The sequence below is a fragment of the Brienomyrus brachyistius genome, chromosome 6, assembly GCF_023856365.1.
Source record: "Brienomyrus brachyistius isolate T26 chromosome 6, BBRACH_0.4, whole genome shotgun sequence".
NCBI lineage: Eukaryota > Metazoa > Chordata > Actinopteri > Osteoglossiformes > Mormyridae > Brienomyrus > Brienomyrus brachyistius.
Genome location: NC_064538.1, coordinates 9,216,582 through 9,230,335, shown reverse-complemented (window position 1 = coordinate 9,230,335; position 13,754 = coordinate 9,216,582). Strand labels below are relative to the sequence as shown.

General features: G+C 39.4%; 1 protein-coding gene across 4 annotated transcripts; it reads right to left on the bottom strand.

Moving 5' to 3' along the window:
• Positions 1 to 451: 451 nt before the first annotated feature.
• LOC125745277 (protein-L-isoaspartate O-methyltransferase domain-containing protein 2-like) lies at positions 452 to 5,226 on the bottom strand. 4 transcript variants are annotated; one of them, XM_049017958.1, is made up of 6 exons: positions 5,118 to 5,226; positions 3,954 to 4,297; positions 3,488 to 3,590; positions 3,137 to 3,308; positions 2,158 to 2,281; positions 452 to 1,648 (listed from the first exon to the last, which is right to left on the bottom strand). In XM_049017958.1, exons 2-6 carry the CDS (start codon positions 4,258 to 4,260, stop codon positions 1,206 to 1,208), a joined length of 1,149 nt encoding a protein of 382 aa, XP_048873915.1. In that variant the 5' UTR covers positions 4,261 to 4,297; positions 5,118 to 5,226; the 3' UTR covers positions 452 to 1,205. The 4 variants fall into 4 exon arrangements, with proteins under 4 accessions (XP_048873915.1, XP_048873914.1, XP_048873917.1 ...); XM_049017957.1 differs by having other exon boundaries at positions 4,976 to 5,223; XM_049017960.1 differs by having other exon boundaries at positions 452 to 1,645; positions 4,976 to 5,223.
• Between the last annotated feature and the right edge of the window lie 8,528 nt (positions 5,227 to 13,754).

The window sequence follows — 13,754 nt, the reverse complement described above, 5'->3', positions numbered from 1 at the left end:
ACAAAGTCATAGTGAGACGCCCCTCATTTAGTGGGGTAAACTCCAACGTCCTGGTACCAAATCTGGGGGGCTATGAATAGACCTGGCCGTGCCTGGTGCCTCTTACCGAAGACAACTCCAGGATGGAATAGACTTCAGGCTACGTTGTAGCACATTAAACACTGTTAACACTGTTGCATATCACCACTTTGCACGTGTGGAGTTTTTGAGCAGGATAAGTGGTTGCAAGAGATTTATGTGGCTAACACCTATTTTAAAGCTATGAATATTAATATCATGCACATACTCGACTCCACTTTAAATGCTACTGATTATGACCAAAGCAAACAAACATCAGTTTGTTAGAGGAAAAATGCTAATGTAGAAATTTTGTTTTTAAGTTAAACTCTTGGCCTAGAATATATCCTCTAATTGTGAATATCAAAAATAATGATGATCAAATGAAACTGAAGAGGTACAAAACATGTTTATTGAAACATCTCAAACAATATTTTATTAGCAAGCTCATTTTAAGTTGCATAAAAATAGAAAAATGACATGGACAAAAGTGTGGGAAAATCGTTCCTGTTTTACAAACAAACACATTGCAGCTGAAGTGCTGCACTTGCACAAGAGCTCAGGACGTCAACAGAAGAAAGCAAAGTACAAGCTATCACGTGTCTATCTGGTATTTAAGCTGCGTGGTCATAATCAAACTACTGCACCCACCTCACACTGGACACTGATGCAAACTCTGGAGGAATGTATAGTAATCCAAAACTGTTAGAACCATTATTCCAAGTACCAGTGTCGCATCAACAGATGACAGGATATATGGAGAACAGGACCCGTCTGCTACAAATTTATTTTTATTTACAATTTCTTCTCAATGGTTCCGAAGTGTCATTTATAGGTGTGGAGACCCCACACTGCTAATGAATCTTAGAAAGAACATTTATCTTCCAGAAACATTAAATCCACTAAAGACTACCTCAGCTTTTCTCCTAAAGGTCAATGCTTCTGCACCACGAGTCAGGTTTTGCTTCTCAGAGTCCAAAAATTTAACCAAAGTAGTATACTGAGCACCATTACTCCATCCTAGAAATATTTCTGGTATTTTAATACAAGAAAGGAGAAAGTGAGTCTTTATTTAACCAGGTTAAAGGCTCCCCAGAAATCTTGTTTTCAGCTGCAGCTCAAGAAGTGTTTGCTAAGATGCCGCTTGTTTACTTTTGTCGGTAGTACAACAAGTACATTTTGAGTGGTTCGGGCAATGGCAGGGAGAGGATTCTCTCTCTTAGCAAGTTAATTGCAGGCTCTTGTGCAGAATCTCTGTTTCCCCTCTCCTCTTCCTCATCTTTGGCCTGGTACCCCACCCCAAGACGCCCTAGCTGACCCTCCTCCTCCACACCGTCACTGCTGTCATCGTCAAAGGATTCCGGAATCATGCGGTGCTCTAAGGTGTGTTTGCTGGCCAAGAGCACAGAGTTGATGCGTCGCCGGTGAATGCGCCTGCGCTTGAAACAAGGCCCGCTCTTGGGTACCCCCAACACTGGCCGCTGACACCCAGCGGCCCCGCGCTCATGACTGGCCCCCAGAATCACCTTCAGGGTGTGACGTATGGAGATGCGTGCCAAGTCTTGCAGCGTCCGCACTTCGAACATCGCTGCTTCAGGAGATTCACCAGAGGATGTGCATTTGTACAGGTAAATGAACAGAGTGACAATAATGGGAGGAAAAAATTCAAGAGGTTATTTTTCTCACTACCAAGATAAACACTCTTTTACTGGTTAAACAAAACTAATAATAATCAATGACAACTTGGTGTAATGTAGCCTGACACAAAGCGGCGAGCCACTAACCAAGTTAGAGTTCATTATTTTCGTATAACCACACACCTTGAAGTGGTTTATCCCGCTTATACCACGGCTAATAAAGATTACACTAGTCATAGTTCATTTTTTAGAAGAAAATTAAATCAATTAGCATTTAATAATGTTACATTGTGCCCTTAAAAATACAGTCTCTATAAGGATAGAATGTCTGGTCAGGCTATCACTGGAAGCACCTACGCAACATTGCTGGAGCTATAAGAAAATAGTATTGAACAAAGCTGTGGTATAATCTTGAATATTTTATTAACGTTTGTCATTTATATGGCTGATTCTGCACACTTACGTAGAGAGACCTCTGCGGATTGGCTCCTGTCCCCATTCTTTGGCAGGACAAGAGGAGCAAAAGAAACTGCAATGATCTTCTTTGTTTCCCAGGTACTGTGACTTGTGCGGATGATCTTTGTCAGCTGTAAGAAACAGGAGAACTAAAATGTGCCCTGCATGTAAAAAACATTTACATGTGAACATTTTGTTTGTTTCCAAAATGTAATAATTTAAATTGTGAATTTAACTGTATTTTTTTTAACACAAAGTTCCAAAGTAAGCAAAATAAGCTGAGTGGAAGGGAGACGACTCCCACGGCTGGCCTAAGCAGCTGATATAGCTTGACCAATTTTTATCCTCCATCAGTGTAGTCAAAAAAAATCCATCAAGATTGAACTATACTGCTTCATCTAACACAAACACAACCACAGAAGCACACTTGGTCAATAGTCACTTTAGATCATTTGGAAGGAAAAAAAATAAGTCCTTTAGTGAGATCTACAAATCCTTTTGCATTACCAATAACAACTGCAGTGTCCGTGCGAAGCACCAAGAGTAGAATTAATGGACTAGTGACTAAAGCAGAACGACGTGTACAGTACAGTAAAGAGTGCTTTAAGCATTACACTACGGGGGATAATGCACACCACATCATTCTCAAATTATGCATTTTTATAGGTATTTATTAATAATTACACTGTGTCCATTCATCCCAATGACTGTAAGCAAGTGATAGCTATTGAACATGAAGGACACATACATACATCAATCCATCCATATGTCCATTTTCTATAAGTGCTTGTCCTATGGGCCTTGCACCCATAGCTTCTGGGACAGGCTCCAGACCCATACTGTACCAATTTGCCCCTTTGCTTGTCACTGGGACTGTACCCTCAAGTGCCTGGCAATTGTACCCTAGCTGTAGGTAACTGTACCTTTTAAAGTTAAAATCCAAATTGTTTTTAATGGTGCTGGATGAACACATCAAAGTGACTCACCTTCTCCTCCAGTGGCAAAACCAGGATTCCCCCAACCTTCAGAAGGTTCTTCATAAAGTTCTCATGCTCCCTTTGTACCCCTGCTCCACAGTAGACCCTGTCATACTGTCTGCAATTTGGGATGATCTCTAGGCAGTTCCCAACCACAAAAGAGGGCTCGCAAAACTCAAACCTGCACGGGGACAAATCAAAATATATCAGTCTTCAATGCGTATAAAAACAAGTTCATCTTATGTTACACAACAAAACAAATATTTAATAAATGTGTCACCAGGTCTATGCATTTTCACCCCTTAAAGGTGGCAGCTATGGATTTTCCTACACAAGTAGGGAGTGCACAGGAAGTGTTACTTGTCAAAGCTGTCGCTGGTTTTGATGAAGAAATCCAGTTTCTTGTAAGCATAATCTATGACATCTGCATGAAGCTCAACCCCGTGGTTGACACCAAAAGGACCTGGCAAAAAAGTCAGTGGTCAGAAAATGAATAAATTGTGGACTTACATCAGCAATGAGAAATCCCACATTAGAAATGGCCATATTTTGTATGGTAAACTAAAGTTGTTTGTGCAGAAAAAAAACGTTAGAAGACTAAACACACACGTTCCAGTTTCAACATACAATTAACTGATCTTGCAAGACAAGTTAAACATGCAGCAATGAATATTTATTTTGCCAAATAGTTCATTACACAATCTATCGGCAAGGAGCAACTGCTTCTGCAGGAACAACTGAATATTCAGCAGTTTCATCTCAGTTTGAACAGTTGAGGACCAGAAAGGGGATCATCTGACATCTCAAACTTAGTAAAAGGTCTCACCGAGAATGAGGCCCACCATGGTGCTGAGGTAGCCCGTACCGCTGCCCAGGTTCAGGAAGGACAGCCCTGGCTGCAAATCCAGGGCCTCCATCACCTCAGAGTAGATGCAGGGAGCAGACAGGTGGATGTTTCCATGCCTCCAGGCGAGGTCTTTATAGGCGTTATCACGGAACTCCTCCAAATAATAGTCAGCACGGTCAATGGCCCGAAAGGCCTGCTCCACCAGGTCGGAGCGAATGTAATGTGCTTCCTTCAGGTTGTCAATCAGCTCATCATTGTCTTCCCCAGCACTTACAGCCCCTCCCATTTCAGCAGCACGAAAAGGCCTGAGTAGGTGTCTACTCCTGCAAACAGGAAATGGGGGTTAAATTTAAATTACACAGAATTTGTTTAAAATGCATATAGGACGTGGGATGCATTATCTGCCCGGCCATTTTAAACAACAATCAACCAATAATAAGTCTTGCACACATTTTCCCTGATTCATACAAATATTTCTCATATTGTTTTATACATTTTTTAATATGGCACAGCACCATGGATGGCTTTCAGCACAAGCCACAATAAATAAAATGACTGGACAATGTCATATTCAGGGAATGCAGGTGTCCTTTTTCTGTCACACAAGAGATCAAGAGCTAAATATTTGCGGGCGTGCCACCAGTTGATGGCGCTGGAGGGTTCATTTAGTAATAAACACCACCACTATTTCCTGCGGGGGATTTACATGCACTGTGTTTCCTTATTTGTCCATCGTTTTTCCCCGTATGCAGGCTTATTTAAAAAAATACAATCTTTCCATATACTAATAAGAATGCCACGTTATACTATTTAATGCACGTGGCACCTTATAAACATGAATTATACGAAATAATAGAACTGCCATACTCACAATGCTAAAATGTTGGCTATCGAATCGTAGCGCTACCATTTACAAGCAGCCTGACTTCATTCGGAAACCGACGCTTAATGCAACTGCGCAACAAAATTACAGCAACTGTAAGGTGCTAAAGTTCGCCCACCTTCATATATATTCCCCGGTATGTTAAATCGGAAATATAAAAAAACGAAAGAAGAGGAGGAAATAAACGGAGGAAGTTTCGCCACGGCTGAGAAGAATAGGTCACGCAAGTAGAATTAGTTTAGGCATTAAAATGTTTTTACCAAGAGTATCTCGATTTGGAAAGAGAATAACGTGTCGCTGCACGATGGTGCCCCTTTTTTCCAGCGCTTCCTAGCCAGCGCCACACTGCATGTAAACATTTACCACCTGACCAACCGACGTCATGCGCGCTCCCGGGAGTCGGGGAGTTACCGGCACTATTCGCCACATTCATCTAACACATAATTTCTCCTCTAAAGAGAAAAAAAGAATTCCCCTCAGATCATGACCTTAGCGTGGTGGAGGGGGTTGTGTACTTTAACAATCCACTGAACGATGCATTCTGGAGTTTTATCTTTCTGTATAATCTCCCTTAGCAAACAGCTTTGTGAAACGAACGACGATCCAACAGAGCATAATGAAAAAATAAAATAGAGTAAGGAGCATGCTTATTGGAGCCACTCGTGGATCCAGGCCTGATGGTGGTGTTTGTGGGGGGGGACACTTAGTAGTCGGGCCATCCATGTAACCCAGCAAGGCTCAGCCTGAAATGGCTATATTGAGCATCTTCCAAGCTCACCACTCATAAGATGAAAAACGGGGTCAGATACAGTGCCATATGGGCAGCAAGGATATGTAGGTAGGACCCAGAATTCAGACTGTCAGTTCTGGAACTAAACCCTTCAATCTGTAGTCTATCCTTCTCTGGATGTACTCTTGGTGAAAGACCACAGGTGGGTGTTTGGTACTCTTGTCTGCCCAGTAGGTTAAAGGATTGCTTCTATGCAACTGAAAGTTGCAGAAACTCGAGGCTGTGTGTTTTGAACATTAGTGCAGAGAGTAGAGTGTGCCATGTGAATTCAGGGACATGAAGTATCAATGGACTATGTTCAAGGAATCAGTTGTTGCAGTGGCCACATTGGGCTTTGGGCAGAAGGCAGTCACGCCTGTCATGACAGTAATGGATTGATGGACACTGGTGGCGAAGGAAGCTGTCAAGCTGAAAAGGGAGGCCTTCAAGGCAATACTTGCATAGGGCTGAAACAGCTGAAAGGTACCAACAAGTTATAAAGGCTGCGGCAAAGGCAGTGACAGGAACAAAAGCTTGTGCGTAGGAGGATTTAAAGAGGCATTGTGGTGTTGCCCCAAAAGATGTTTTGACAAAGCGTTTAACAAATCAGGTGGGACCTCAGGAGAGAGGTGAGATCTTGCTGAGGCTCTGTTCACCTAGGGTTGGGAAGTGTTGACTTACTCTAGGGATATTGTCGAGCAGTGCGAGGTAGACTTTGAGGAACTTCTCACACTGACGGAAATGGTGGCTGTACTTACCAGGGGTCAGTATTAGAAATATCTGGCGGACCCCAGTCCCCAGCACTGCGATCTTCACCAAGGAAAGTGATGTGAATAAGATAAATAAACACACAATTAATTTTCAAATTAGTGTTGGTTTAATCGTGGTGGCACAGTAGTTAGCACTGTTACGTCACATCTCTGGGACCATCGTTGAGTCTCTGCCTCGACTCCCTGTGGGGTTTCCTCCTGGTACTCTGGTTTCTCCCCACGGTCTAAAAACATGCTGAGGTTGATTGGAGTTACCAAACTGCCCATACAGTAGGTGTGCAGGTGTGAGTGCTCTGTGATATACTGGTCTCCCATCCTTGGTTGTTCTCTGCCTCATGCCCACAAGCTCTGGACCCCACACGACTCCTCACACTAAGTGGTTACAGAAAATGGATGGTTTTATTATTTCTTTGTTTATGTGCAGAATTTGAAATTAATATAATTGTAATTGTACTAGGAGACTTCACTGATGCCATCAGGAAGTAAGATAAAGGAAGTGATAAAAGTTAATTTATAGGCTAAACTCCACTTTTGAGAACTGCCTGGTTGCTGCCTACAGTAACCACTGCAGAATGCAGTAATTATATAGGAGAGATATGGAAAACTGACTCCATACAAACAAATGGTGTCCTGAGACCCCTGAGTAAATTAATCATCAAACAGCTGTGTGTACACAGCTTGGATTTCATTTACATTTAACAAATCGTGTAGTAACTTGGTTGTATTCAGTTAAGCTATTTTAGTGTAAATGCTCAGTCATGCTGATTTTGAAGTGAAATGGGTGTCAGTTATTTTTTAGATTTCTGCCATGGGAAATATGCATTTAAATGATGCAGTTTTTGTTCTCCTCTCTATTACAAGTTGCTCTTCAAAATGACCCGGTACTTTTGTCCAGCAGGTGTCAGCATTCATTTACAAAATTCAACAACTTTTCAAAGCAATAAAAATATCCAAGATGTCCCCCTAAAATGTTCTTTAGCCCCCCTCCTGTCACGATCGGGCTGATGACACGGGTGTACGGGTGAGCGTAGTGGCAGGCAGGCAAGCAGGAAGCAGTACGGGACAAACGGGACTTTAATAAAGGCGCGGGACGGGCGGAGCAGAACATCAGCCCAAAGACTAACATCAATGACAGACAAGGAAGTGAGGCAAGACATGGACTCAAATAGACGAGACAACAGGGTACGGCTGGGTACAATCAGGGAAGCACACGTGGATAATCAGGGGGGCGTGGCACACATGAGGATCATATGAGCTGGGCGTGACACCTCCCCCCTACAAATAAGTATATATTTTTTGGCTTAAGTCATTAATAGCTTTTACATTACATATAAATTTGCCATCGCCCCCCCCCCCCCCAAGTAAAGACTCCTCTGATCCATTCATCTCTAACTACACCCCTGCTGGATACAATCTTGGCACATTATATTTACATATAATTGGCGCAATCACAAATAATTAAATATTTTATTAGTTTATACATAAAAAAACAATATAGAACAAGAACCTACTGAGCTGAAGTTCTTGCTGTACCCTGTCCTTCCCAGGTTCCCGATAAGCTCCACTGTTGATCTTTTAAAATATAGTATATAGATAGTAATTTACTGGTTACAATGCTTTATTATAACCATAATTGCAAGTGAAACCTCAGGGAACTATTGCTCAATAATAAATTCTTGTGACATAATAAAATGTTGCCTACAATTTATCTCATTTTAGGAATGGCTACATCACAAGTCACTTTGGATAAATGTAGCAACCAAACTGAAACATTATTTTGCCATTTAGATTTCTAAAGATAGGCATGCATGTATTGATCTAATACAACCTCATAAAGGCTGATTACATACCTTACCTGACAATTTGCAGGACCAAGAATTGGCTGAGGAGTTTGCTGGGAGGTCATGTGCAGTGATTGTCAAAGAAACTCTCACTAGATTAGACCTGAATTGCATGGAAAAACCATGTCAAGGCTGGGAGAGAGCTGCTGATTAATGCCAAAGCTGCTGTCTGACTGTTATGGCCCGACTTTGGTTTAAATCGTTCCCTAAGTTTTACAGTCTGAGCCTTTCAGTATACTCACTTAATTTCACATGCAAATAAATTAAAAGGGACATCAATCTTTACCAGTTTTCCCACCTAGGGTAGGGTGAGCCTGAAGCCTGTTCCAGGAAGTACAGGATATGATACAGTGGACACCCTAGATGGATGCCAGTCCATCAAAGGTCAGTCACACACAGAGAATGTCATACTAAGGTCAATTTAATCCGATTGGTCCCCCCAACCACATGTTTCTAGGCTGCAGAAACAGGGAGAACATGCCGACTCCTTGCCCAAAGAACAGGCACAAAATTACAACTCCCAACCCCAGAAGGCTGAGGCAAAAGTGCTACCAACTGAATTACCACTCCACTGTTAAAGAAATACACTTTTTTCTTATTATTAATAACATTTGGGTTTCTATTTATGCTAACAGCTAATTTGCTAAGTACACAAGGAGTTTGGGGCCAGTGCTCTATGCCAGAAACCACAGGTCCTGCTGAGAGTAACTTATTTCACTTGAGACTCCCTCCATCTGTCAGCACATGGGATGGTGATCGGCCATCTTACGGCTGCTACCAATCTCCGCTTACAACATCAGCACCCATTGGTGTTGCAGCCACGTTGAGATCAAAGTAGAGATTCACTTTCCGGTCTTTGTCTTAGGCTGCACCAACCAGCACTAAAAAAAAAAAATAAATTAAGTCAGGACTTCATAAAAAACACAGAAGAACAAAATGGTATCAGAAATTCTTGGATCTCTGTGTTTTCTCTTTCTTCCTCTTCCAGAAACACGCATGCATGCACAAAAGACTGACAAAACAAAAAAAAAAGATGTGCTAATGTATGGATGCAGATGAAAGTTATCTTTGTTTCTCACTTATTTTTTATGCAAATGGATATGGGATTAAATATAAGACCCGGCAGAAGTGCGCTGGCTGAGTGGTGAAGCTCGTGCTTTGAAGCTTCCTCAGCTGTCCTGGCTTCAGAGGCTAACAGCTTGTCATCTGTGCCAAGTGCAGGCACTGAGAAAGAAAGGACGCGAGGTCCACTGCAGATGGACAGGCTGTTCTTCTGAGTTTTGAATTCATTGAGAAAAACAGTAGGGGTTTAAAGGCTGTGTGTGGGTGTGTGTAGGGGGGGGGGTGACCATTGGAGTGTTGATACACAGTTTTCATTTGTCGTTAACTGACTGGTTTTTGAATTATTATGATTCAACTGGAGAACTGCAAGTGAAACCTCAAGTTCTTTTCTCTTTTGCAAAGGACAAACAATTCTATGAAATGCTTTATTATAAGCGTAAAAGGAATTAAACTAGTTATAAATATGAAAAACATTACGCAGTCCTTTTTCAGACTGATGGTAAGCATCTGCTCTAATAACAGAATGACTAATGATGGAAGCCATATGTTATTTTTCGCTTGCATCTGGGCTTCCAAGAAATGACGGAAAAATAACACTGGCTCATTATTTCAATAATAATTTATTATTTTCCATAGATAACATTAAAATGAATCATACACACAATTACAGACGCCACTTTTTTCAATAACACTGACAAATGTAAACAGCTGCACAGGTACATGAATTCAGAGACTTTACAATCCAGGCAGATTTACAGAGTTCACTTCAAATAGACCTCAAATAAATTAAAAATAAAGACCCCAGCATACACACACTCAAGGCTTGGCCTGCTTTCTATAAGTAACCCCTCTTCTACAGAAGAAAAAAAAAAAAAATAAGCACAGTTATTATTATTATTTTGGAAGTTTTTGTCATTTGGAAGTACCGTCTTTTCAAATCAATGTCCACATCAGTACTATAAAAAATATTACCAGTAAAAATAGTTATTTTTAAAAATCTGCTAGCAGGACAAACCTTGACTGTAAATGATATCATACCTTATCTAACTTTTTTTTTATTTATTTAGTGCTACATCAACGACAAGAACAACACTGTCATTTAATACAAAGTTTTACAAAGAAGTCCACTTGTTTAAAAATAATGCCCTGCCCTTGTTCATAGTCCTTCTATATGTCATCATTTGTTTCCTCGTATCTTTATCTTACAGTATTTCACCAGTTAATGGAATTTGGTACCTGAATCGTCGTATCAAATCACAGTTTCTTTGCGTGTTTTCTCTCCCTAAAGCTATACGGAATCTGCCACCATCTTAGTCGCTACACCTGTTTGTGTTTAAGTTGGCGGCATCTTTCACTGCGTACGATTATTTTCATCCTCACCCCTTTCACTGGGGTCATTCTATTCACTTTTCACATCCTGAGCAATATTTGAATCCAGTTCCCTTGTGTAAACAAACTCTTTCCTGCAATGAATGGAGTGAGAAAGGCACAAATGATAAAATTACAAGTTTTAAGCTACAGTACCTAGTAGGGAATTTTGGTTATGCAAGCTTAATAGAGTCCATTTCTACCAAACATGCCTTTCTCCTCTTTGTGCATGTGTTTTATATCTTAGAAATTATTATTATTACTTTTTCATTTGAAGCTCTGGCCATGTCTATATTTCAAATATCTAAGTACCTTGTTTTTCTCTAAACCAGTGTGTCCATTTTCTAGCTTTTGTTAAGTGGAGCACATGGTTTGAGTCAAGACACAGTTTAGGCCTTCAGCCGGTATTTTTGGTGCATGTAATTGTAAAGATTCCTTCATTTGACACTTTAATTGCTGGGTACTGGAACCTAATGTTAACGTGCATATAGAGCGAAGAACACATGGAATCCTTTAACCCATTTGTAGGAAAACAACATTAAACCCATTGACCAAGGAATAAAGGAACTTAAATGGATAGAGGCTACATAGAACCAACACTTGCCAACATAGAACCAACGTTTTCCTTTCTTTCTTGAAAAGGGAAATTCAGAATCTCATATGGTCTTCAGTCATTCCTATTCATTCATTATCAAGACACAGAGGTTAAGGTCAAAACACTACAAATTAAGGGGGGGACAGGAAAATTAAGAAATTAAGACATGGTGCATAAGTACCATCAGTTTAGAGTGAATAATCTGTAGAAAAATAAATATATGTATTAATAGTATTTTAAGTTATCAGTGATGGACATCGGTAAATGCTACAGACTCATCATTCTCTGCCTCAAACCCATTTTTTTCACATAGGGCTTGATTCCCTCTAGTTTATCTCAGAATTTTACAAGGGTTATTGTTGCTTCGGTATTTATTCTAACAAGCTTCAGTTATTCGTCAGTATATAACTTAAAACCAAACAGGTTGTGTATGTCGTAACAGAGAGACTGAAGATTCTGTCTGTTATTGGTTTTAGGGTTAGGGTTAGGGTTAGGGTTAGGACTGAACTCAGTCAAAACACTAATATACAATCAGTTTGAAGTTACAGTTTGTGACAGGAAAAAAAATAAATTAATATTTGCATTTTTGTAAATACTTGTTCTAGTGGTAGGGCTGACTTCTGTCCATAAAAGCCGAGGCTATGGTACCATTGTTGGTGTATCTCAGGGCGAAATGCCACACTCACTGCCAGAGTATCCCCAAGTATTCTGCCAGTTTGGATTTTATAATGTTACATATTTGCTGGGATACAGCCTGCAGTATTACCTAATCCACTTTAGAAACTTCAGCAAGCCAACTCAGTTATTCTATTCATATAGTGGGTACGATTTCATCTCTGAAAACTCTTGTCAATGCTATCATAACTGATTTGTACGTGTGACTTTAGTATGACTTTAGCAGAATAGCCAATACCAACAGTTTGTGCATGTTAGATATCTGTAGAAACGTTTGTGTTACTGCCACAAAGACAGTACCTACATTTAAAGACATCACATCTTTGTTTACCAAGCATGATTATAAATGGTTTTGTCAAAATGGTCTAGCTTCATTTGTACAGCATACAAGACTGATATGTGTAGGCAATGGCAAAAGTGTTTAGAAAAATTCCATTAATTTACATTAATTTTTGAAAACCTATTCATATCTAAAAGATAACACTTTGAATGGAAATATCCTAAAACCACAGTCAACCAGGTCTGAAACAGGATTCACAACTTTAAAATGATGCACTTACTGAGTTACAGTATTTACACAAACTGTGTTGCTAAGTTACAAGGAGAGAACGTTAAGTGTCAACAATTACACTTGAAAAATATATCTATATGTATTTATATATAGTATTTTTAGAGAAGGTAAATATAGTGTATTCATGGCCATCTTGGCAAGAGAAAAGACATTTCATAAATCACTACTATAATCACTACTATATTACGCCACTGAAAAGAGGGTAGCATCATTGCTGAATGAGAATCAACAAAATGAAGTTATTAGCGGCACTTTGTGCATCAAAAATATAAAATAAGAATAAGGCTACAAGCCTGTATGCTTGTCTCAAAGAAGCTGTCATACGACTTATTCCAAAAACGAATTATGAATTTTCATTTCTGTCACCGGAGATGGTTCAACATAACAGCACAGTTTGAAAGAAAGTATTTTAACAGAAGGCATAAATCATTATAAGGACTAACTTGGATGAACCTGGTATAGATGCTACAGACTGCTAAAAGGTAAAGTGTAGTACAGTAAATTTATAGCATTTGTCTTATTTTTCATCATTACTCCCCTAATAGGTTCAAAGATTGTAAATACTGACGGACTTTAGCACAATGTGAAAGGAAAAACTGCTGGTTTTCTGATACATGATGGACACATCATGGAATCCATACTATTCTGGACATTTTTGAGAATGAGTGAATATGAATAAATGTTCTCTCACTTAAATATCGAGAGGACTTTCAATATTCACACTCTACCTTCATAAACACAACATTTTAAAATAAATATTTGACAATATCAATGTTTCCATTGTTGCCATTATTTGCTAAATATTAAATAAATAAATATGTCATATTATTTCTGCCGAAGGCTGAAATATTTTACAGAAAAAACATAACAAATGTGAAACTTAAAAAAATATCAAACCTTGTCAGATACAAAATATTTGCACTTAAAAAAGAGGCTAAAAATCTCACCTGTGAAAATAAATAAGATATATAAAATAATTTGCTACAGTTGAAATTCTAAACCGCTTCCTCAACTTTGAAAACATATATGAGGAAGACTTATTTCCTCATGGCTGTTTAAAAATACTGTATAAGGGTGACATAAAGTCAATAAATAGGCAAGGTTAAATAAATAGGCAGATTTAACATAAATTAGTGTGAATAAATTACATTTCACCCCCTCAAAGATTTAAATAATTTATATAAGACCTGTAATTCTACAAACTATTCATGGAAACGAAGTGCAAATCCTATGCTCAAAAATACCA